The sequence below is a fragment of the Bubalus bubalis genome, chromosome 19 (genome assembly GCF_019923935.1).
Source record: "Bubalus bubalis isolate 160015118507 breed Murrah chromosome 19, NDDB_SH_1, whole genome shotgun sequence".
In the NCBI taxonomy this organism is placed as follows: domain Eukaryota; kingdom Metazoa; phylum Chordata; class Mammalia; order Artiodactyla; family Bovidae; genus Bubalus; species Bubalus bubalis.
The window spans coordinates 65,222,897-65,248,055 of NC_059175.1; the positions used below are offsets into that span (position 1 = coordinate 65,222,897).

At 45.1% G+C, this 25,159-nt stretch overlaps 2 protein-coding genes across 9 annotated transcripts in view; one reads left to right on the forward strand and one right to left on the reverse strand.

The window, feature by feature from the left end:
• MTRR (5-methyltetrahydrofolate-homocysteine methyltransferase reductase) overlaps positions 1-12,308 on the reverse strand; it is a 33,431-nt gene extending 21,123 nt beyond the window's left edge. For 2 of the 6 annotated variants that reach the window (XM_025270716.3, XR_006640318.1), the window contains exons 1-5: positions 12,212-12,307; positions 9,600-9,764; positions 7,495-7,648; positions 4,709-4,826; positions 1,487-1,865 (exon numbers count right to left, since the gene is read on the reverse strand). In XM_025270716.3, the coding sequence (XP_025126501.3) occupies positions 1,487-1,865; positions 4,709-4,826; positions 7,495-7,648; positions 9,600-9,728 (780 nt within the window). In that variant the 5' untranslated portion in view covers positions 9,729-9,764; positions 12,212-12,307. Of the gene's footprint in view, positions 1-1,486; positions 1,866-4,708; positions 4,827-7,494; positions 7,649-9,599; positions 9,765-11,627; positions 11,765-12,211 lie in introns of those variants that run through there. The other 4 variants (XM_006043238.4, XM_006043239.4, XM_025270717.3 and 1 more) reach the window with 4 other exon arrangements.
• A 31-nt stretch (positions 12,309-12,339) lies between these two features.
• FASTKD3 (FAST kinase domains 3) lies at positions 12,340-23,443 on the forward strand. 3 transcript variants are annotated; one of them, XM_006043240.4, is made up of 7 exons: positions 12,340-12,478; positions 14,949-16,432; positions 17,782-17,867; positions 20,092-20,266; positions 21,524-21,593; positions 21,907-22,021; positions 23,125-23,443. In XM_006043240.4, exons 2-7 carry the CDS (start codon positions 14,995-14,997, stop codon positions 23,218-23,220), a joined length of 1,980 nt encoding a protein of 659 aa, XP_006043302.1. In that variant the 5' UTR covers positions 12,340-12,478; positions 14,949-14,994; the 3' UTR covers positions 23,221-23,443. The 3 variants fall into 3 exon arrangements, with proteins under 3 accessions (XP_006043302.1, XP_044788593.1, XP_025126503.1); XM_025270718.3 differs by having other exon boundaries at positions 12,473-12,610; XM_044932658.2 differs by lacking the exons at positions 21,907-22,021; positions 23,125-23,443 and having other exon boundaries at positions 21,410-21,587.
• Positions 23,444-25,159: the final 1,716 nt, after the last annotated feature.

Consider the following 25,159-nt stretch of genomic DNA (forward strand, 5'->3'; position numbering starts at 1 on the left):
GCGGGCTACAGTCCCTGGGGTCACCAAGAGTCCGACAGAACGGAAGTGATTGAGTGTGCGTGCACCGAAGCTCAGCTTCCGTATCTGCCCAACCAGGCGCCATCCTCCCCTCCCCTACCTGCCCCGCTCCCCAAGGGGGTTATCCCAAGATGATGCCCTAAAACAGGAAACTTATTTTCCTCAATCCCTTATCCTCTAGGTATATACTTTAAACAGATTTACACAAGTTTCTGTTAAATAGTTGAGATTTTAAAAAATCTTTTGAAAAGACATTACCAACAACTCAAGTCTATTTAATGACATCTATCATAAAAGAAACTCTCAAGCAGATCCTAAGTGAAGCACCTTGTCATATCAATCAGAGATCGACACCCCTGCCACACACACTCACCCTTGCAGCGGAAACCCGGGGCCGGCTCGCCACCCTGAGCCCACCCGCCCAGCACATTTACCACAGCCATGCCTGTCCCCAACCTTGACTAAGACGTACTTGTTGTGATAATCCCTTTTAATAAAGAATGAAACCTGAACGTGAAAACAATAACCCAGGGAAGGTCATATAAAAACCTACCTGTTTGTCTGAATGCATTAGAAAAACACTGCAAAAATATGATGCTGGAAACACTGGTATGCATATCAAGTGTTAGCAAACAGTTTTCAAATAAACTAGAAAGTGGCACTTGAACTGTTTCTCAAATGTCTTTCCTCATTTAATAAAAGGAAAAGCAGAAAACAGAAACCACGACAGTTGCATTAAGAGTGTGGTTTACCTGAGAAAGCCCACAGAGAACTCCCTCTAAACAGAGAGGAGTCAGCCATGTGTCACAAGACGGCTGCCCTGGAAGTTTATTCCAAGCATGTTGGAAGAAATTTCAGGGAACCATATATGACGATTGTGGGGTTATATCAGCTATTATTCAACTTGATGCTCAGAAATGTACAGATCACTTTAAAGTCATTTATTTACTGATAGGAAAGATACTCAAGGCATAGAAAAAAAGACTTAAACAGACAAAAACAGCTCTATAAAATATTACCAAGAGAAAGAAAAACCCATAAAATGGAGTATCCCAGGACAGCAAAGATCCACACTGGAAAAGTGATCTTACTGTACCTGACTCAAATTAGTTGCTGAGATAGTTTTCTGACAGCCCACAACTCGCCCTCACCTGACTGACATCTAAGGCAAGAAGCCAAGATGTTACTTCTCCAAAGGAATGGAGAAACTGAGCTCATACCCATTTACTTCTTCAAAGAGAAGCCAGGTAATAACACAAGCGCCATCTTTAACGCCTGGAGGTAACGCCTCTTTGGGAGCTACTCAACTCCACCGCTGCAGTGCAGAAGCAGCCTTGGATGGACATGGCTGTGTTTCAATAAAACTTTATTTACACAAGAGCTAGTAGACCACATCACCCAGCATGCCATAGTCTGTTGGCCTCCACCATAACATAATTTAAAAAATACCACCACCATCACTGCTTACCTGGCCAAGGGCCTCCTCCAGATGCACCTCTAAATATTCCGGCGGTAAAGAGGGAATATTCAGAGAGGCTTGTGAAAGTGGGGGTACTGAACGGGTAAGCGAGGCCTCAAAGTCTGCAATCAAAGTACTTGATTGACTGCTGTTCACTGCATTTTGTTCCAAAACTTCAGCAGCCTTTCCTCCAGAATCATCTAATCTCAGAAGTCCAACTTGTGATTCCACGTGTAATAATTCTGGCGTCACGGGGTCTGTCCTCAGGGAGGCACGAGATGCCATCGTGCGAGTTTCACTCGTGTCCTCTCTTCCTCCGTTTGACAGAAAATGCTTCTCGAGGGCAGCCCAGAGTCCATTAATCCATGGCTCAACCACAAGTTCTAAACTGAGTTGTAAAAAAAAATAAGAAAAAAGAAACAAACACTTTAAGTTCTTCATTTAAACACATAACAATGGGATAATGGGAGAATCTGTCCACTTGACCGAATGCTATGCAACTGTCAGAAACATTCGCTATGAAGGCTATTCAGAATACAGAAATACTTATTATTTAGCTAAAAAGCAAAGCATTACTGTGTTCATTAGCACTGAGCTATAAAAAAGTATGAACAAGCATAAAAGAGAACAAAAATGAAGATGATTTAGTAAAAGGTAATAGGAGTATGATTGCACTTAACTTCCTAAAATAAGAGTTGGTATTGTAAGAAGACATGGTTTTAAACAGGCATGCTAAATTCTGATGAGGCTAACAGGAACATACTCAAAATCCAAGTCTACTCTAATATCATAAATGATAATTACATCAAATGCACCACCAAGTTTTGCCTAGTCAATTTACTGATCTTTGTTTCCTACAGACTTAAGATACCACCAAGTAACCACTCCAAATTAATGCTCTTTGACTAAGAGCTCCACCCTTCAATCATCCTTTAGGAGAGCTGGATTAACCGTAAGTACATTATAAAATATGCTCATCTACTGACTACTGGCTGGAGAAGGAAATGGTAACCCACTCCAGTATGCTTGCCAGGAAAATCCCACCGACAGAGAAGCCTGGCAGACTACAGTCCTTGGGGTCGCAAAACAGTCGGACACGACTTAGTAACTAAATAACAAACTGACTACTGGCAAAGTATGACAATAGTAACATCCCCTACACTCTGTTCACAGAGTGAATGGCCAAGAAGTACTGCATCAAGACCTTGCGAAGGACGTCTCTGTCATTTTCAATCACAACTCCAATGTGTGATCAATTAAGTTACAATTCATAGAGCTAAGTGACAAGAGGAGACACTTTTGGACCTCTGTCTTATCGAGACTTTGGCTATAATTTCATTGTATTCATTTACTGCTCACGTGGCACTTAGTTAAAAGTTTGGTGACACAGTGCATCCATTCTCTCAGGAACATTTGGAAGAGCAAGCATATAAAATTAATGGCTCAATAATGACAGCTACATTTAAAACACCATTCTCAGAACTCAGAAATACTAATATGGTAATACTCTTACAAGAAAGCTCATGCCCACTGAGTATGCACTGTATGGTGGGCGTTGTTCTAAAACAAGTTTTATTCATTCATTTGATGCTTCAAAGAATCTTAAATAATATATACTGTTATTATCCATTTCACAAGGGGGAACACCAAGACACAGAAAGTTTAAGTAATTTGACCCATGCTTCATAGTCAGTAAGTGGGGAAAACCAAGGATCTGAATGCAAGTACTTTAACTCCAGTCTATATTCTTACAGAGAAGGCAATGGCACCCCACTCCAGTACTCTTGCCTGGAAAATCCCATGGATGGAGGAGCCTGGTAGGCTGCAGTCCATGGGGTCGCTAAGAGTCAGACACAATTGAGCGACTTCACTTTCACTTTCATGCATTGGAGAAGGAAATGGCAACCCACTCCAGTGTTCTTGCCTGGAGAATCCCAGGGACGGGGGAGCCTGGTGGGCTGCTGTCTATGGGGTCGCACAGAGTCGGACACAACTGAAGTGACTTAGTAGCAGTTAGCAGCTACATTCTTAACCCCTTCAATGTGGTGGTACAGTAAGCCAAGATGTCTCCTTGAAAATATTCTAATTTTAGAAGAGTACTTAGGCTGAAAATTTTAGAGATGCAGGCTGCTGAAGTACACACTGAAGAATTGTAATGGTCAGGGCAATAAATCAACAGTGAACTCAAAAGCCTCTGAAGTAAAATATGAGGTGAGCAATCGGAATAATGAATTTATAAGCGTTTAGCATTTAAACAGCTCACACAGGACAATAAACATGTAACGCCAACAAGGTTTTTCGTGGGGAAGAGAGCCCAACACAGCGAGACAAAACTGAAAGGTAACAGGCCAGGCAATGCGGTGGAGCTGCCACCATAAGGGACACGGGCCCGGGGGCAACGGAGAAAACTCACAGCATCAGTGCTGCGGAAAATGACGGACGCATGGGCTCGCAAAGGTGAGCTGCGGGCAAACACAAGTGTCTCCAACATGCCATGCAAGGCGGTATATGCAGAAAAGCACAGCCTTTGCTGAACTTGTCATGTTGCGTAAGCCCAGATCTAGTGGGTGAGATTTACTTAATACACAGAGCCAGCAGAAAAAAAGATCAAGTGCATGCCTGTGCTGTTATGACAGAATAAGGACAATTCAATAAGGTCTTTAAGTTCACACGTTAAGAGGATTTGTAAGGTGGCACGTAGGGTGAAATACTGAACTGTAAAGACAAGAATAAATTAATGAAACAGAAATTATATTCCTGGTTGGCAGGGTGGTAAATGACCATGAAGACAGGGAGGGAGAGTGCCAAGGAGCCAGGGTGCAGGGAAGGCCTGTGGCATGCCTTCTCCACCTGTAATGAGCGGCCGGGAGCCCTGCACGGGGAGGTCCAGAGTCCAGTCACTCCCCTGCAGGCACACGCTCTCCAAGTTCCTAAAGAAAACAATGACTTTTGCAAACAGCTGTACACGTCCAAGCCTGAGGTAACCGTACTGCGCTACCTTCCTAGTGTCTTCCATTAGCAGACACTGAGATGGACGGGGCACTTAAAAAAAAAAAAAATTCAGCAAAACAGATAAATCAAGCTCTAGAGGATTTTCTTTGGTCCCCAAACTAAAATAGGACTTTCAAGACTGAAAGTTAATGCTAGTTCAAAAGTGAACCCTTTTGTAAACTGACTTACATCATGTACAAACATGCTTTACTGGAAGTGACAGAGGTGCATTGCTCTTACCCTACACAGTCATCCGCGTGGCCAGTGTCGTAGAAACGCTGGGCTCCAAGCTCCTGAAGTCGTTTATCAATTACCTTCCCCCCGTTACAGAAGTACGTGTATTCTGAATCACCCAGACCTAGAGTCCAAATGGGTTATTAGCATGAAGTAAGGTTTAAATTTAACCATACTCAGAAGACAGAAACAAAACATTCAGAAGAACACCATTCAAAGCTCTTCTTGACGGAACAGGAAATAATGTGTAGCTTCGTATTTTCTTATTTTTTCCTTGAGGAATACTAACTATGCAAACAGAAACAAAAGTACTTTGGACCACTGTTAACACAAATATATCTCACATTTTTGTTTCCGTGAATCTGTGTAAAAATATGGTAATCTGAAAATAAGGATTAGCATACTAAATGAGAGGGTAACAGGCAGGAAGGCCAGGGGTCTCCAAAGGGAGGAAATAGGCTGCAAGTGTCAGACACTTTTTCTCTCTCTCTTAAGCAGCAGGAGAAAACACACTAGTGTTAAATTTTTTCCCCTTCTCTATACAGATTTAAAAAGAGGTTTCTCTTAAAATTCTGTGTTGCCATGAGGACACCTGGCTCCACCAGAACTTAACTTTTCTCAAACCTTGAGCTAACCAATGCGTTTTTCTTACAGAAATGTTTGTCTTAAGCTATGGTAATGAACCATGTATTTACCTTAGACTCTTTCCTCTTAGGACTTAGAATGACAAGGGCTCAACAAACCTGTGTGTTCTACTCATACATTGTTCCCCTAATCTGTAACTGTTAATGAAACTATATATTTTCTTGGAAACCTGCCTTTCTTCAAGATTCATGCCAATCATTTTATGGCCCGGGATGACTCTCCTGGTGCCAACATTATCTCAAAATGTATACTGTGGGTGAGCGGCTTGGTGCCATTCTCTGAGTTTTGGGACATCCCCTTTCTCTAATTAGCAGCCTGTTGACAGGTATACAACATACTGCTAAAGGCTAGCAGGGGGACACTCTTTCTGTTCCCTTCTGATGTCTATGTCAGAAGCCTTCTCTATCTGTTTAATACTTTAATAAAACTTTATTACACAAAAGCTCTGAGTGATCAAGCCTTGTCACTGGCTCTGGGCTGAATTCTTCTCCTCTGGAGGCCAAGAATCCCAGCGTCATTCTTGGTTCAGCAACAACCTTTGCTCCTTTCATAAGAACATGCAATATCTGTATTTTCAGGCTTTTCTGATCCCACTGCAGGGTCTGCAAACTACAGCCTGTGGGCAATTACCATCCATTGTCTCTGCAAATAAAGTTTTATTGGAACACAGCCAGGTCCACCTGTTCACACCTTGTTAAGGCAGCTTTCACGCTCCAACAGCAGAGATGAATAGTTGTTAGATAGACCAGTGACTTATGAAGCCTAAAGTATTTACTATCTGGTCCTTTATAGAGTTTACTGACTCCTAATCTAGAACAAGAGCTACATCCAAAACACAAACGACCATTTACTTGCTGTTTCTGTGTTGATATATTAAGAATTGCTTCTGTGTTTCCTCTTAAGAAATGGACTAACACTTTCATACTTGTTGAAAATTTAAAATTAAGAGCTTAAATTTTGCACTTGCTTGTCTCCCTGGATTTTTCCTACAAGAACAAGGTGAGCAATCCATTGGTTGGCCCATGCTGCTGCTGCTACTAAGTTGCTTCAGTCATGTCCAACTCTGTGTGACCCCATGGACTGCAGCCTACCAGGCTTCTCCGTCCATGGGATTCTCCAGGCAAGAACACTGGAGTGGGTTGCCATTTCCTTCTCCAGGCCTAAGATTGACTAAAATGGCCGGACAGGCTTCAGTCTTTCCTTTTAAATAATTTTGAGGAATTTTTAAAGCAATATGTACATGTTCACTCTTCTAAATAAATAAATTGGAAAAACTGAATTAAAAAGCTATACACACTCTATAAACGCTCTCTTGAATACACTACACATGACAGATCTCGGCCAGGCTCATCATCTCAATCCCTATCCAGTTATTTATCATCACACATTCCGTCCGTTCTAGATACCCTCCCCAAAAGTGCCCTCAAAGGAGAACAGAGAGCGTGAGCCGGGCAAATGAACCCTCAATTCCCTCTTTGGTGCAACTATCTCACTGCACTGGTCCTTCTGAGCCTTTAATATTTTAAAGCTATTCTTCACAGAGTCCTACCCTAGGCCGGTGCTTCTTAAGTTGGGGTACATAGTAGTCACCTGAGAGCTTTAAAAAACAATGATCCCAGGACCCTACTTCAGAATGATTAAGTCAGAATCACTGCGTGGTTGGGGGGGGGGGGGGGGGGGCACTCGAAGCAATGACACTGGGAGGAAAACTCCCAGCGGATGCTAGTGTGTGGCCAGGCTGGAGAACCAGTATCCTAGGTAATGGTCATCTGCTAAGGAAATCGTCACATAAAACCTTTGAGGGAAAACAAAAAACAAAAAACACAGCATGCAGAGTTGCTCCTTGGGTTTTGGCAGATTTGGGGTGAGGCCCAACCACTAACATTTCGAAAATGTTTCCCAGTTGAATCTGGTGTGCGTCCGAGGTTAAGATGCTATTTTGGGGCCCTCCAGAGGAGCTGCTGGTGGGTGATAGCTAGGAAAGAGTACCTTGTTTATCCTCAAATATTATACACACATAAAACACATCAAAACTCAAGAAGGACAAATCTATACAATGATGCACCATGGTTTTGAAAAACACATTTAGATACTAGCGCTAAAGCCAGCAGTAACATTCCAATAACTACACAAAACACAGTCCACACCTAGTAATCCGTACCGCAGGTGAGCCAGGAAGTCAGGCGGCAGCGTCTTGTCCTTAATGGCTTTAACAAACTTTCGGGCTGTGTCAGGCGGGTCTCCGTTGCCCGTGGTAGAAACCACCATCACAAGGGGGGCTGTTTCAGTTTTCAGATCATACTATAAAACAAGGGTGTCACGTCAGAGATCTACTGCTATGCAGACTCAACATACCAGCAAAACAATCAGCTTCATTTTCTGTCCTGTGGTCTGTGTCGCATAATGGCAGAGAGGCACACAGAGCATTTTAAATGGCAAAGTGAAAGTGTTACTCCTCAGAGATCAGCAAACCTAGCTGTCAGGAAGGGCCTGACCGCCTCAGGGTTCCAGAGAGCCAAGAAAACAGAATACTGGGATCACTGGTGTTTCCAAGTCTTAAAATTCACATTTCCTTATTCTAATTCTCACCTAAATTTCAAGTACTCCCAATTAAGCACTTCACTCTATTCACAATCATGAGCTCTATCACTGGGCTCCGAGGTATTCACTTTATTTTTCATGCTGATGTTAACAGGTGAAGATTTGAGCTGACATCTTACCAGGCGACTCAACGCTTCTACAACACAACTCTGCAGTTTACAGTGAGTGACTTTACCTTGAAGAAGATTGAGGAGGGCAGAGAGCTATTGGGTTAAAGTTGGATGAGGAACAACTGGAGAAACCATTCAGCTGAGGAGAGCAAACAACACGACTACCGTGGTATCAAAACCAACTCACTACTCACTTAACTTTTCAAAGAGCTGCTGGCCCCACTGGGGTCACTGGCGAGGGGGCCATGTCAGGGCTAGTTGTCTGATGCTGCCGACTCTGTCTCTGGGGTTAGTAACAGATTTGGACGGAGCTCCATCCTGTGGCACCACAGCTCACTCTGAACGTGCTGCAGGATCACGAAGCCCATGACTGGCGGTGCCCCAGGACCCTCCCGGCCGGGTGACTGGCTCCCCACCAGGACCCTCCTGCCTGGGTGAGTGGCTCCATCAGGACTCTGCCTGACCCGGCTACATCAAGGAACTTTGTGGTTTCCCTTCTAGGAGCTGAGCTTATAATTCACCTCTGTGGCTGACAGGCTAGTCTTTCCCACCAGACACGTGGGAAGGAACAGAGGAGACTGTGAACTGGAGCAAGAGTGCATGGCCGGGTGGTTTTTCAAGTACTGAGCTGAATCCGAGGTCTTAGGGGCTGGCACATCACCATGGTTGTTATAAGAGCCCTGCTCATGGCTCAAGCCTGAATGAGTGTTAGTCGCTTAGTCGAGTCCGACTCTCTGCAACCCCACGAACTGTAGCCCGCCAGGCTCCTCTGTCCATGGGATTCTCCAGACAAGAATACTGAAGTGGGCTGCCATGCCCTAAGGCCTGAAATGCGTGTGACTATAACCTGAAGGCCTCAGACTAGGTATTCTAAGCACAGATCTGTTAAGATCTCATGTAAACAACTAGTGAACATGAGTCTGAGCAAACTCCGGGAGGTAGTGGAGGACAGGGAGCCCTGGCATGCTGCAGTCCACGGGGTCGCCAACAGAGGGACACAACATAGAGCGTGGACAACAATCCTAAGGTGGGAACTTCTGCAGAGACTGAATACAGAAAGACAAGCAGCCCCCGAGGCTCCCGCAGATCCTACACCTTCACTCTAGATTCTGTCTTCACAAAAGAATTCAGTGGTTCTGCACTTGGAAGAACTCTGGCACAAATGACAAGGTCGTTATTTCAGGGAAGTTTGTACAGGGCACCAGGATTCATGAGGTGGAAAGCTCACATGTTCCTGTGAACACACACACCTCATTTGTTCTCAAGGCACCCAGTGAGAAAAACAAATCAAATATACTAGTTCCATTTATAGTTGAGAGTGGTTAGTCATCCTAGTTTTTAAGACCATGCAGTTTAATTTAACACACACAGAGAAAAAAGTTGGCAGAAGTCTTACAACACAGTTGATAAAATGAATTTCTAAGTGTTTAAAAAAACAAAAAAAGGATCATGGTGGCATTTAGGGTCCCACTTCGTTTTTTAACAACAATTCCCAACCAAGATACTTCAAAGCGTGAAACACAGTAAAAACCATGACTTACCTTATCCGACTCACTAATACAGTGGAGATCTGCAGAAAAACCATATGTAACTGCTTTTTCACTTATCTCTTCAGCTATGGCCTTTGCTTGTCCTCGTTGTGTAGCATAGAGTAACAAAAACCTCCTCATCACCTCAAGGCATATGCTACAGCTCTAACAGTTACACTGTAAAACAGAAAGGGGAAAAGGGGTTTCTCTCTTTAACGGAGCAGTAACAACCTGCAGGTATTAATTTTCTTAATTAAAAATGGACTGCAACAATATCCAGGGATAATATGAAACAGACTTACTAACTTTTTTAGCAGTAATTCTTAAGGTCTAAGAAAGAGAGTATTCATGAAATCAAGGCGAATACAAGGAAAGGTCTAATGCCACAGCTCAGAAATCAGATTCTGGGGCCAGACTACCAGGGTTTGAATCCCACCAGGAGTGACCATTCACAGGAGGGGAACTTCAGGCCGGACTCAGGCCTACTGACCAGTCTCTTGGTTCTCGTACCTTTAGAGTGGGGACAATGACGGTACCTACCTGACAAAGACAGCAGTGTCCAATAAATTTCAGATACCTTTGCTCTTTTAAAAAAAGGTAAAATTGAAAATTCACTAAAATGGTAAAAACTCGATTAAAATTGATTCCTACTTGATCCCAGTGGTAAATAAATCACAGTACTCTAGTTAATACCTTTCTTATTTAATTCAATTTCATATACATCTGCATGCATGTGTAGACATACATACCTATAAACAGAGAAAAACACTTCTAATCCACTCAAATCTTTTACTAGTTTTATGTTGTTTTCCTGAACAGATAACCAGGAGTAAAATAAAGGGCTCACAGATTTTTCACCACACCTCAAGTGTCTAAACCTGAGAGACTGTCAATATGTAAGGATTCAGGCTTCCCAGGTAGAACTAGTGGTAAAGAACCCACTTGCCAACACAGGAGATATAAGAGACACCTGGTTAGATTGCTGGGTTGGGAAGATCCTCTGGAGGGCATGGCACCCCACCCCAGTATTCTTGCCTGGAGAATCCCATGGACAGAGGATCCTGGCAGGTTACTGTCTATGGGGTTGCAAGAGTCGGACACGACTTAACAACTACACTACTACTACTAGGCTCCTCTGCCCATGAGATGCTCCAGGCAAGGATACTGGAGTGGGTTGCCAAGCCTGGCGGGCTACTATCCATGGGGTCACAGAGAGTAGGACACGACTGAAGCAACTTAAGCACGCATGGCAAACTGAAACTCAAACCCCAAACTTGGCTTTTGGGGAACGAACCGCAGATACTTTTTTGCTCCTCTGGCCAATTAGATCTGCTGCTGCTGCTGCTAAGTCGCTTCAGTGGTGTCCAACTCGGTTCGACCCCAGAGACGGAAGCCCACCAGGATCCCCCGTCCCCGGGATTCTCCAGGCAAGAACATTGGAGTGGGTTGCCATTTCCTTCTCCAATGTATGAAAGTGAAAAGTGAAAGGGAAGTCGCTCAGTCGTGTCCGACTCTTAGCAACCCCATGGACTGCAGCCCACCAGACTTCTCCATCCATGGGATTTTCCAGGCAAGAGTACTGGAGTGGGGTGCCATTGCCTTCTCCGAATTAGATCTGAGGACAACTTAAAGCCACGAAGGAATTAAACGGTAGAATCACAGTATTAATAAGCAGGATGCTAAAAAGCAGGAAACAACCTGCGGAACAGAACAGCGCTGGATACAGCGGGTACGCAAGAGGTTAACTCTGGATTTAAAAAAAAAAAGAAAGAAAGAAAGCTTCCCGCATAGCTCAGTCGGTAAAGCATCTGCCTGCAATTGCGGGAGACCTGGGTCCAATTGCTGGGTCGCGAAGATCCCCTGGAGAAGGAAATGGCAACCCACTCCAGAATTCTTGCCTGGAGAATCCCATGGATAGAGGAGCCTGGCGGGCCACAGTTCATGGGATCGCAAAAGCCGGACACGACTGAGCGCTATCTTTCTTCTTTCTTTCTAACTCCGTATAAACGGGTAAGAGGACGACGTGGAGACAGCACACACCGAGCTGATCCAGAAGCACGACAGCGCAGTGATGGAAAGGGCTTCTTCCACTATCCAAGCCAAGGACCCAGGGCACTTCGCAGGAGCCACAGGCACCGTCCGAGATGCTCGCCGCGTGAGACCCTCGGCCCCTCAACCACCTTACGGAGCAGGCACTGCAGCCCACGTTCCTCAGGGGGTGGGGTCCCCGACACCCGCAGGACAAGGTCGGGGCGGAGAACCAGCGCGCGCAGCTGGTCCGCGTCCCCCGCATCCCTGCCTCCCGCGTCCCTCCCCCTAACCCGGTGCCCCAACGTGCCCTTAGACCCCCGTCTAGGGAAAGTGTTTGGAACCATAGACCCCGACCGGGGAACGGCCCACAAGGACCTGCGGGACCGGCTCCGCCGTTCTGCACGCCCCGCGGCGCCTCCGGGAGACGACGGTGAGGGCGCAGGGCCGAGTCCTCGGCTCAGCCGGCCCTCCACCCTGCCAGGCCTGAGTCCTGACCTCCTCCCCGCGGGCGTCCAGCCTGGGCGGGAAGGAGGGACGCGGAGGCTGCCGCCGGTCGCCCAGATCTGGCAGCGGCGGCTGCGGGGTACACTCACCTGAAGGAATCCTGCGGGGTTGCTGAGGAAAAAGCTCAGGGACGCGAGCCCCGGCTCCCGCGCCTGCGCACACCGCCTCGCGCCGGGGACCAATAAGGAGGCTCGGGAAAAGGAGCTGAGGCCAATCACCGCGCGCCTGGACGATGGGAGCCCGCCCCTTCCTGGTGCATGCGCCAGGGGCCCCCTCCGGTGAAGGGCGAGCGTACGGAGGCCGCCGAGGCAGCGGAGCCGCGTGGGTTGCTGGAACCCCGGCGCGCGCGGAGTCCGGTAAGGTATCCAGACGGGCTGTGGGCTTGGCTGTCCCGGCCCGGCGTGCGTGGCTCACGGCTTCGCTGAGGCGCTCGCGCTCGCTCCCCGGCTAGCCGCCCCGCTCTTCGGACGCGGTTCCCGCCGTTCCCGGTGCGTGAGCGTAGGATTCCGCGGCGCCCGTTTTGGGGGCGCCCGGCCCGTCAGGTCCTTGCCCTCCAGTGAGGACGCGGCTCCCCCCTCGGGGCGCTGCGGCTCCCCCCTCAGGGCGCTCCGTCCCCCCCCCCCTCGGGGCGCGCCGTCCCCCGCTGTCCCGCACCCTCGTGTTCCCGGGTCTCCCACAGCGGGGCTGGTCAAGCAAGGATGGACGGGCTGGCCCACCTTTCCCCTTCGTTGATAAGCGTTATTTTTTTTTTTTCCTCCATCTGCAAAGCTAGACCTTCTTATTCCTCAGTCCTGGCCAGATCCTAACTGAGGGGAAACCGACCCCTCAGAGACCTTGAAGCTGCTCTTTTCACCTTTGCCGTGTGAATTAATGGTCACTTCAGTTGTGTGTTTGAGAACGTTGGACCAAGTGCAGTTCCTTCCGTCAACCAGCACATAGGCCTGCGAAGGAACCAGACTACCCGAGTTGAAGTCTGGCTCAGCCGCTTACTAGCTGTGTAAACTGGACAACATGAGATCTCTGTGCTTCGGTTTCCTCATTTCTAAGATGACGTTAAAGTACTTAATTCATTGTGTTGTTGGGAGAATTAAATATAACATTGCCTGGCAAGTGTTAGCGATGATTATGAGATCCAGCAGCTATTCTGTAACATCTTGGAAAATCTCCACACTTTTCCAGAAACAGTTGGAATAATCCTCCCACTCATTAGCGTATGAAATTACCCATCCTATAAAAACTAACCACACCTAATTTCGCAGCCACGTTCACCCTCTGCGATGGCCCACACTCCGTGGAGTGTGCTTCTGTCTATCTGAGTAAATCCACTTTTTACCTATCCCTTTGTCTCACTGAATTCATCAAGAACTTGAGCTTCATTACGTCCTGAAACCCAGTACTGTGGGTTTTGGCTGGGTTGGAGTTCCGGCCATGTGAGATGAAGTCCCAGGCAGGGTTTTGGCTGGGTTTGAGTCCCAGCCACGTGGATTCAAGTCCCAGTCAGGGTTTTGGCTGGGTTCGAGTCCCAGCCATGTGGGTTGAAGTCCCAAGCAGGGTTTTGGCTGAGTTCGAGTCCCAGTCTGAGGTAAACAGTTTCAATTCTAAGCTCGGGTGCAGAGTCACTGCTCCTCCAGTTCTTAGGCCTTTTTGCTGTTGTTTGTTTTCATTGGAATATAGTTGTTGCTTTACAACTATATTGTGTTAATTTACAACTATATGTTGTGTTAGTTTCTGCTATACAAGAAAGGGAATCAAACACATGTATACATACATCCCCTCTTTGGATTTCCTTCCCATTTAGGTCACCACGGAGCCCTGAGTAGAGTTCCCTGTGCTATACAGGAGGTTCTCATTTGTTGTTGTTGTTCAGTCACTCAGTCATGTCAGACACTTTGTGTCTCCATAGATTGCAGCAGGTTTCCCCTTCCTTCACCCTCTCCCAGAGTTCACTTAAACTCATGTCCATTGAGTTGGTGATGCCATCCAACCATCTCATCCTCTGTCGTCTCCTTCTCCTTTTGCCTTCAATCTTTCCCAGCATCAGGTTCTTTTCCAGTGAGTTGGCTTGTTGCATCAGGTAGCCAAAGGATTGGAGCTTCAGCTTCAGCATCAGTCTTTCCAATGAATATTCAGGGTCGAGTTCCTTGAGGATTGACTGGTTGGATCTCCTTGCAGTCCAAGGGACTCTCAAGAGTCTTCTCCAGCACCACAGTTCAAAAGCATCAATTCTTTGGCACTCAACCTTCCTTATGGTCCAACTCTCACAGCCACACATGACTGCTGGAAAAACCATAGCTTTGACTATACAGATCTTTGTCGGCAAAGGAATGTCTCTGCTTTTTAATACACTGTCTAGGTTTGTCATAGCTTTTCTTCCAAGGAGCAAGCATCTTTGAATTTCATGGCTGCCGTTACTGTCTTCAGTTATCTATTTTATATGTAGTATCAGTAGTGTTTTTATGTCAACCCCAATCTCCCCATCTATCCCACCCCTCCTCCCCCTTTGTTCTCTATGTCTTTGTCTCTGTTTCTGCTTTGCAAATAAGTTCATCTATACCATTTCTTAAATTTCTCATATATGCATTAATATAGGATATTTGTTTTTCTCTCTGATTTACTTCACTCTGTATAACAGTCTCTAGTTCCATCCAAGTATCTGCAAATGGCACAATTTCGTTCTTTTTTTACATCTGAGTAACATGGTACTAATGTTTGAGTGGGAAATGTTCAGTGGGAATGACTCCTTTTGGGTACTCATCCTTAGTTTCATAAGCATTGATGTTGAATGAACCGTGTTCTAATATATTTGACTACTTTTTTTTTTTTTAGTCTTCTAACCTAGTTGTAACTCAAGAGGAGCTGAGACTCTGATGGCATGGCTTTAGTTACCTTACGGAGGAACCTCTATCACTTATCTGATTTTCGGATACATGGAGCTCTGGCTTCTCTGAAAACTCAGCATGTAAATCATGTTCACAAGACAGTCAACGAGCATCTGTGTCCATGGTTCTGGTCGCAGCACCCTGGGCCCATCAGGGTGCGGTTCCATCATGCCCATTGTAAGAAGTTTCATTCAGAAAACGGAAATGACCTCCATCCAGTTGGGGAGCCAGGGTTCTCTCAAGTACACAACTGGGACAGATTTGAACACAGTGTTAAAAATGTGGACGAACAGATGTTTTACAGGAAACTAAACAGCTTCACTTCATCAGGAGAAATCTTACGTTTTATAAGCACACTGGAGACTTTGCCCGATACTATGATGGCAGGAGCCTTACGTCGTATTTGTGAAGTGGAAAGAAAAGATGGTGATCAAAGGTTGCCGAAAGAAATACTGAAGAGTAGTGCCTTTCAAGCATTGTGTGATCAATTTGGACGGGATCCCTCGGATCTGTCAAATGCGGGTTTGGTGACTGCTTTTCAAGCCCTGACTCTGTTGTGTGGCGATTCCCAGAGTCACTTGCTGACGAACCTGGAGGCGGAATGCCAGCATCGTCTTGAAAGGGGCGGCCTGGACGTTCACAGTCTTTGTATTCTGGGGGAAACGCTGATTAAACTGCACGGTCCAGGCTGTTCGACGCTAGACCTGATCATATATCAGCTGCAAGGGGAAAGTTTGGAAACATTTACCCCTGAGGATATTGTGACCCTTTACAGACTATTGCAGGCGAGTCCTGAAAAAGCAGACCAACAGCAGAGGTTCTTAAATAAGATCAATCACTTTTCTCTATCACTAGTTTCCAACCTGAGTCCTAAATTGATGAGCCAGATGCTCACTGCCCTAGTGGTCCTTGATCAGACTCAAGCCCTTCCCCTGGTTATCAAACTGAGTAAGTACGTCGTGCGGCACATTGCTCGTTTCACTAGTGAAGAGCTCAGAAAAGTCTTAGAGGCGTTCATATACTTTGGGCACAGTGACAGATTCTTTACAGAAACCCTGGAGCAGCATGTCGCTTCACTGTGTCTCACTCTGGATCCTGAGCTTGTCAGCAGAGTCATGGAGTACTGCAGCAGAAAGCTGATTCTTTCAGAACCCATCTTCAACGCAGTGGCAGAAACTTTTGTTTGTCAAGCAGAAAAATTTTCACCTAGTCAGACTGCCAAGTTAATTGAGCCATTTGGAAAACTCAACTATCTGCCACCAAATGCTTCTGCTTTATTTAGGAAGCTAGAAAACATGCTGTTAACCCGCTTCAATCATTTTCCCCCAAAAACACTGCTGAGACTTCTCCATTCGTGTTCACTTATTGAGAGCCATCCGGTCAATTTTATGGCCAAGATATTCAGCCCATATTTTCTTCAGCAGCTGCAAGGTGAGTTGGTTATGACTTTTGAGAGTAGAAAACTTATCATTTGACCTTGATGTTTTCAAGTCACATATATAGCTTTTTTTTTTTTTTTTTTTTTTTTTGGAAAGGGAAATGGCAAGCCACTCCAGTATCCTTGCCTAAAAAAATCCCACAGACAAAGGAGCCTGACGGGCTACTCTTCAAAGAGTTGCAAAGACTTGAACACGAGTGAGCAACTAAGCACACATACACAGCATGTACCTTTTTTATTGAGCCTTTATTTTTTCTTCCACTATGATCTGAAGAAGAGACCTGAAGTTGCAGATGCTAACATAAACACAGGATTAAAGACCAGTAGAACATTGCTCGGAGAGAGAAAACATTTTGGGGTAAACAGACTCCACTGCCCTAGCTGAGAAACTGAATCTTCTTGTAGAGATCTGGTGATGACAATGGCAGTGTCATAATAGCGTGTTAGGAGCTTTGATGACAGCAGCTGTATCCCTCTTTTTCCTTTATTAACTGGCCACATGTGGAACTTCCCTGACCAGGGATCAGACACATGTCCCCTGCAGTGGAAGCCTTGGGTCTTACCCTCTTATCCACCAGGGATGTCCTGGCCTTTTTTTGAGAGATGTTCATCTTAATTCAAGACCACCCAAATCTGTAAGAATCAAGATCTCCATAGGTAAAAGGAATCCCCACTAATTCTAATTCTAACATGTATCTGTCACTTTTAATTATACTCTCCAATTAGGAGCTTGCATTCTTGAAAGCCAGAATGAGATTTCATTGAGATGACAGGCAGGAAGGCATAATTAATTCTAACAAGTTATTTCCCTAGTGTCATTTAAAGGTATCTTATTAGAGTGAATTAATTAACGTTGTTGTGGGTCAGTTGCTCAGACATGTCCAACTCTTTGAGACCCCATGGACTGCAGCACGCCAGGTTTCCCTGTCCTTCACCATCTCCTGAAATTTGCTCAAACTTATGTCCATTGAGTCTATGATGCCATCCAATGATCTCATCCCCTGTCATCCCCTTCTCCTCCCACCTTCAATCTTTCCCAGCATCAGGGTCTTTTCCAAGAAGAGTTGGCTCTTCGCCTCAGGTGGCCAAAGGATTGGAGCTTCAGCTTCAGCATCAGTCCTTTCAATGAATGTTCAGGACTGATCTCCTTTAGAATGGACTAGTTGAATCTTCTTGCAGTCCAAGGGACTCAAGAGTCTTCTCCATCACCACAGTTCAAAAGCATCAGTTCTTCAGTGCTTCCTTATGGTCACAATTAATGTGTGCATTCTGGCTATTCTTTTCTCTGATTATACACAGCAAAATTCAAACTTAACTCTGACTGAGATGCTTTGTATTTCAGGTGAAGAGTCCTATTTGGACAGACTGAGCCTAGCACAACTGACCCAACTCTTCTTAACCTCAATTCTAGAATGTCCGTTCTACAAGGTAAAAGTATGAGCTCGTTGCATTATTTCCCTACAGGGATGGGTTTCTTTGCTTCCTTCTTCCCCTCCTCCACTGCCCCCATCACCCCCCGACCCCCAGTTACCTTTTAAGTTCCTTGTCTTTTGAGCTGAGTAACCTCATTAAAAAACAGAGTTTTCATTCACTTGGAGTCAGTTGCCACCAGGTAGACTTTATTCTAATAATTCCACTCATCATGGATGGACTTACAGGCCTTTTCCAATACTTGTCTCTTGATCAGCCATGCTGTCATAAACATGCATACCTACCCTTTTGTACTGAGCCCTTTTGTTGTTTTAATCTAAAAACTAGATTCCTGACCATGGGATGTTGCTGTTCAGTTGCTCAGTCATGTCCAACTCTTTGCAACCCCATGGACTGCACCCCAGGCTTCCCTGTCCTTCCCCATCTCCCAGAGCTTGCTCAAACTCCTGTCCATTGAGTTAGTGATGCCGTCCAACCACCTCATCCTCTGGATGGCTGGATTAATTTTCGGCAGACACTGATGGATTCATTTCCTCCTAATAGTTGTAGATGTCTCATTTCACCAGCAGTGAATGAAAGTGACTGTCTCCCCCCATTTCTGTCGAAGTATGTTCTTAGTGCCTTTAATTTTGTCATTTGGCTCAATGAAATGTCATGTCACATGTTTCAGTTGCATTTTAATGAGCAGTAATGAAGTTGAACATATTTTCACATGTTTATTGCTCATTTACATTTGTTATGAATTGCCTCGTTATGCCTTAATTCTTATTTCTTAGGGTCGTTTGTCTTTCTTGTTTTGTTTTTTGTCGTCGTGAAAGTAAAAGTCCCTCAGTCATGTCCAACTCTTTGCAACCCCATGGACTATACAGTCCATGGAATTCTCCAGGCCAGAAACCGGAGTGGGTAGCCTTTCCCTTCAGGGGTCTTCCCAACCCAGGGATCAAACCCAGGTCTCCCGCATTGCAGGTGGATTCTTTACCAGCTGAGCTATCAGGGAAGCCCTAGAACACATTGTAAAAGACATTAACTATTATGTGTGTTTGCATGTATGCATGTATGTTCTCCTGGTTTGTTGTTTTAAATTTTTTTAGTTTTAATATTGTTTATGATGCCTTTTTGCTACCCGGAAATGTTTGTTTTCTGTAGTCAAACAGTTCATTTTTTATGGCTGCTGGGTTTCCTGTGTTGTTTGTGAATATTTTGTGACTCCTAAGATAGTATAAATATTTTACTGAATTTAAAAAATACTATTTTCCTATTACGTTTAGATCTTTAATCTACCTGAAGTTAGTTATAGTCTGTAATGTGTGGCAGAACTCTAGCTTAGTTCTTTTCCAGATGGATAATCAATTACTAGCACCATTATTACATGGCTTTCCTTTTCTTACTAAACTGAAATGTCAGCTCTGTCACATTTTCCACTATTAAAAACTCAGCTGGGTGGCCTCAAGCCCCTTAAAGCAGTTCTAAGAGCTCTAGGGATGTTTCTTGAGCTGGCTTGCTTTCTTTCTCTTCCTTCCTTCCTTCCTTTTTTTCTTTTTGTGACCATTGATTACATTTAAAACACAATTAAGATGTTTTGAATTATTGGTCTTGAACTACAACAGGAATATTTGGCATTGTCTCATTGGCAGCAACATGGATGGACCTAGAGAGCGTCACACTGAGTGTAGTCAGAGAAGGAGAGATGTCGTATGACAACCCTTATATGTGGAATCTAAAAGAGACGATATAAGTGGACTTACTTACAAAACAGAGACTCAGACTTAGAGAATGAACGTATGGTTGCCGAGGGGAAGGTTAAGGGGAAGGGGTAGTTAGGGAGTTTGAGTTGGAGATGTACACACTGCTGTGTTTGAAATGGATAACCAGCAAGGCGTGGGACAGGAGACTCTGCTCAGTGTTACATGGCAGCCTGGAGGGTGAGGGAGCCTGGGGGAGAATGGACACTTGTGTGTACGTGGCTGAGTCCCTAACCTCCTCACCGGGGACTATCACAGCTGTCACTTAAGTCAGCTATACCCCGGGTCAGAATACAACGTTTTTTACAAAAAGAATATTTGGCATTGCCCTTTTGAGAAAGGTAGTTGTGCCGAGTCTTAAAGACGCATATTGCCTACAAAGTAATCTTGGATCAGATGTTTAAACTCAGGCAGCATTCATTTTATTCTCTGATTTTGTATCTGATTTTTCTTTCTCACATTTGCACGTACATTTTCAGGGTCCAAAACTGCTTCCTAAGTTTCAAGTGAAATCCTTTCTTACTCCGTGCTCTTCCCTGGAGACCCCCATGGATTTTCACCTTTATAAATCTGTGATGATTGGACTAATCGACCTGTTAGGAGCAAGACTATATTTTTCTTCAAAAGTGTTAACACCTTATTGCTACACAATAGGTAAGTAGTAGGGAGTTTTGTTGTTATGCTGTCCTCTGATGGAACATGTGGGCCTTAGTGGCCACCACAGGTCTGGAAACAGAGTGGAGCTGGTCCTTCTGAAGGCAAATGGGAACAGGGGTGGGCAGTAGGGTTGAAGGGCCAGGACTCTGTGGGTGGAGTCCTGCAGGTTAGCCTCATGCAGCAGAATGTCTTTGGGCATCCTTTCGGGGCATTCATTCAAGAGGAATAGTGACCCAAAGTAAACAAATGAAGTAGCTCAGACTAATACCCAGGACACAGTAAGTGCTCAGTAATTATCAGCTATTCTTGTCTTCTCGGGGCTGCCCAGGCAGCTCAGAGGTAAAGAACCCTTCTGCCTATGCAGGAAACATGATTCTGATCCCTGGATCAGGAAGATCCCCTGGAGAAGGAAATGGCAACCCACTCCAGTATTCTTGCCTAGAAAATTCCACGCAAGGACAGAGAAGCCTGGTGGGCTCCAGTCCCTGGGGTCACGAGGAGTCAGACACAACTGAGCATGTGAACGCTTGTCCTCCAGGCTGCTGCTCTCCAATACAGTAGCCACACATCCTAGTTACTGTTTAAATTTAAATCAGTTACAATTGTAAAAATTCACAGTTCAGGCCCCCAGGTGCGCTAGCCACCCTTGAAGTGCTCCGTATCCGGTATAAGTGTTTCCATCATCGCTGAAAGTTTTGCTGGACGGCACTGCCTAGAGAGTCAGAGGCCTTCTCTTTTCACACTGTTGCGTCAAGGACAGTCAGCTCAAAGAGGACAGTGTTCCTGGGCTTCACACGGTCACGTCTCACTCCCCTCCTTCATGAGCTCCTTTTACAGGGAAGGACAGGGAGGCTGCGTGCTCAGGGCCCATGTATCAGGGTTCTGGCTGTCTCACCTGCCCCAGAGGCACTGGAGCTTGGGGATGCCAGGTTCCAGGATGTAGGATCATCTTCACTGTTCCCACCATCTGTTACCAGGAGAGTGAAAGTGTGTGTGGTTCACGTCGTGCCCCAGGAACCCGGAAGGCCCCCTCCTTGTTCAGGTGCAGGGGAGCCCTCATAGTTAACCCTGATGTGGTTGGGCAAAGCTCTGATTAAATTAAAATTCTCACCATTGTCTGGTGTGGTTGTTACTTTGCAGCCTTCTACCCAGTTGATAAACGCAGTGCGGAAGAAATCAAAACAACCAGAAGGGAAAGAAGCTAGTGTTTGTGAGGGTATCACACGAAGACTTTTTCCTTTCTTCTCTCACCAGATGTTGAAATTAAATTAGACGAAGACGGATTTGTATTACCATTTACAATTGATGAAGATGTACATAAAAGGTAAAGAAAACCGTTGTGGCCTAGACGTTACGAGACTTGTCCAGGTTTCTTAGGAGAGTGAAAAGGTTCTGAAGATAAACACTGTGGCATACCAGTTTTAGAAATTCCTTGTAACATTTTATGAACCTTACTGTTGATAAAGTTGAGTGCTTTTTTCATCAAATCATTGGATGACAGTCATGAGTCATTTGAAAACAAACAGTATGGGCACAAAAGCATAGCCAAATTCCAAATAAACTCTGGCAACTAAAACTATGTGAATATTTTGGATTGATATGAAAATGAAGTTCCTCTCTCCTCTTCCGTTTTTTAGAGTAGCACTGTGCATTGATGGTCCAAAAAGGTTTTGTCTGAATAGCAAACACTTACTGGGGAAGGAGGCTACTAAACAGAGACACCTGCGCTTGCTTGGCTATCAAGTTGTCCAGGTACGGTTTTGCCTTTGTTTCCCCCAGAAGCCATTTCTAGTTCAGATTTGCTTTTCCCAGGGTCCTAAGCAGTGTGGCAGCCCAACGGACCAAGACTAATGTCTAGTTATACGTCAGCTTTGTTCATTACGCTTGTCTCTTGATTTGTATTTTGAAACAGTTTTTTAACTTGTTTTCCAAAAGTGAGACATCCCTAAATTCTATATAAGCTGTGCTTTACTTTGCTTTTAGAATTGCTAGATTATTAGAATATCTCTTTTAATTTCCCTTGATATAATGAATAAAATGGACAAGATGGCCCATTAAAGCCAGGACCTTCATGGACTCCTAGCGTTTAAGACTCTTACTTGTCTTTACGTTGAGGGTCACTAACAGGTCTTCAGTGAGGAGTCACCGTGCATGTAACGGAGGTTTTCTGTCACCCAAGCTGTCGACCACCCTGCTCTCTGCTTTCCTGTGTAGTTAACTTTTTTCCACTCCGTCTTGTACACACCCAGATTAACTTTTCTAAAACAAATCATTGCCAGTGTGCTCAGAAACCTTCCTTGTTTCCTTACCGCTTACGGGATAGAGTCACACTCCTCTGCACCTCAGCATTTCGGACGCTCCGTGGTCTGCCTGCAGCCGGGCTGTCTGCTCCAAGTGCGGCGGTCTTCCTTCCGGCCTTTCCCCCTCACCCAGGCCACTCAGGTGGTCCCCCCCTCTCGGAGTGTCCCCAGTTCTAGTCCTTCATGACTCCCAGTGAGGCCGACCTCTCACCCTAATGAAATGTCAGAAACTGCCTCTCAATACTAAAGCATGATTTTCATTGTATGTTCTGCTTACGTTTTGTATTTATTGCACATTTTAAGTTGGTACCTGATTTGTAAGCTCCCTGGGGACAAGGATCATGTTTAGCCTTCATGTAGTCACCCCCTTCAGCGCTGGCAGCACCGTCGCAGGCTCTGGGCACATGGGACGCGTGAGCCGGCTGTGACATCCTCCCACCAGGAGCTGATGCTCTGCCACGGGGGCGGGCGTGACAGACGGACGAGGCACCCCCAAAGCCAAGGTGATTTCAGATTATGAAGGATCATGATGGTTTTCTTCTCTTCTCTTCACAGATACCCTATTATGAGATTGAGATGCTAAAATCAAGACTGGAATTAGTGGACTATTTACAAGGAAAACTGTTTTCTCAAAACTCAGGTGGTCATTGATAATAAGAACAAATACTGACTCCTGAACTCACATAGTGAAAGAACTTGCAAATTAGCCATTTATTTATGGAATGATCTGGAAAGGGTCTCTCATATACACTTTTGTTGTTGTTTAGTCACTAAGTCGTGTCTAATTCTTTACGACCCCATGGACTGCAGCACGCCAGGCTTCCCTGTCCATCCCCAACTCCCGGAGTTTGCTCAAACTCATTGAGTCAGTGATGCCATCCAACCATCTTATCTTCTGCTGCCCCCTTCTCCTTCTGCCCTCAATCTTTCCCAGCATCAAGATCTTTTCCAATGAGCCAGTTCTTCGCATCAGGTGGCCAAAGTATTGGAGTTTCAGCATCAGTCTTTCCCATGAATATTCAGGGTGGATTTTCCTTGAGGATGGACTGGTTGGATCTCCTTGCAGTCCAAGGGACTCTCAAGAGCCTTCTCCAACACCACAATTTGAAAGCATCAATTCTTCGGCGCTCAGCTCTCTTTATAGTCCAACTGTCACATCCAGACATGATTACTGGAAAAACCACAGCTTTGACAGTATGGACCTTTGTCAGCAAGGTAATGTCTTTGCTTTCTAATACACTGTCTAGGTTTGTCATAGTTTTCTTCCAGGAAGCAAGCGTCTTTTAATTTCATGGCTGCTGTCAGCATCCACAGTGATTTTGGAGCCCAAGAAAATAGAGTCTGCCACTGTTTACTTTTTTTCCCCATCTGTTTGCCATGAAGTGATGGGACCTGATGCTGTGATCTTAGTTTTTTGAATGTTGAGTTTTAAGCACTTAACCAGTAGCAAATTTAAAATTAATCTTTATTTAATACTAGTATCATAGATACTTTTATACATCAAGCAGAACTGATCAAATACAATAAAGGAGTGAGTAAATGTCATTATTTTTTTTAAGTCTTGTGTCTTGTGATGGTTGTCTGCTAACTGAAAATATATTCTTGAGAGACTTTGCTTGCTCTTCTAACAAATGTAAGAAATTTTTCTCCTATTTTTTTCTTTTATATTTTATTAGAGGAAGTAATATATGGTAAAAAAAAGGAGCAAGGAAAATAGGTTTGTGTATGAACATATAGAATTATAGATTTACACAGACGTAATCTTTAGTTAATAAAATTTTTTATTGGTATGGGAGCTTTCTTATTCATAAAGGTATAAAGATGTGAAAAAGGTGACTTAAGCAGGCTTGGGGGGTGTTGGAGGGAGAAACTTCTAAATCTAGCGTGGCTTCAGACTACCTAGTTCCCTGTGTGTGCTTCACTGTCCCATTATGGTAAGTTAAAAGTTTCGGGGATAAGAAAGGTTCTGCACCCAGTTAGAGTGTGTGCGTCGGGCAGGGGGTTGGGGCTGTGCTCCAGCACCTGCTGAAGGTCCTACAGTTGAACTCCGTTCTGACAGTGTCTGCTTGGAGAGAGCTCCAGATCCCACAGGTGGAAGGCTCAGGCCCACAAGACTGTTCCCTCACCCCCACCCTTGTGACAGTTGTCACATGACTTGACCAACTGTCTGTAGGTCAGAGGCTCCAGGATCCCCCTCCTTCAGTTCAGTTCAGTTCAGTCACTCAGTTAATGTCCGACTTTTTGCTACCCCATGGACTGCAGCATGCTGGGTTCCCCTGTCCTCCACTGTCTCCCGGAGTTTGCTCAAACTCATGTCCATTGAGTAGGTGATGCCATCCAACCATCTCATCCTCTGTCGTCCCCTTCTCATCCTGTCTTCAATTTTTCCCAGCATCAGGCTCTTTTCCAATGAGTCAGTTCTTCGCATCAGGTGGCCAAAGTATTGGAGTTTCAGCTTCAACATCAGTCCTTCCAATGAATATTCAGGACTAATCTCCTTTAGGATGGACTGGTTGGATCTCCTTGCAGTCCAAGGGACTCTCAAGAGTCTTCAACACCACAGTTCAAAAGCGTCAATTTGGCTCTCAGC

Coding starts and splice junctions, on each gene's coding strand:
- FASTKD3 (XM_006043240.4), top strand. CDS start 14,995: ATGGCTTTAGTTACCTTACGGAGGAACCTCTATCACTTATCTGATTTT. Junction 16,433..17,781: donor TTTTCTTCAGCAGCTGCAAG/GTGAGTTGGTTA, acceptor TTTGTATTTCAG/GTGAAGAGTCCTATTTGGAC. Junction 22,022..23,124: donor TTGGCTATCAAGTTGTCCAG/GTACGGTTTTGC, acceptor TTCTCTTCACAG/ATACCCTATTATGAGATTGA.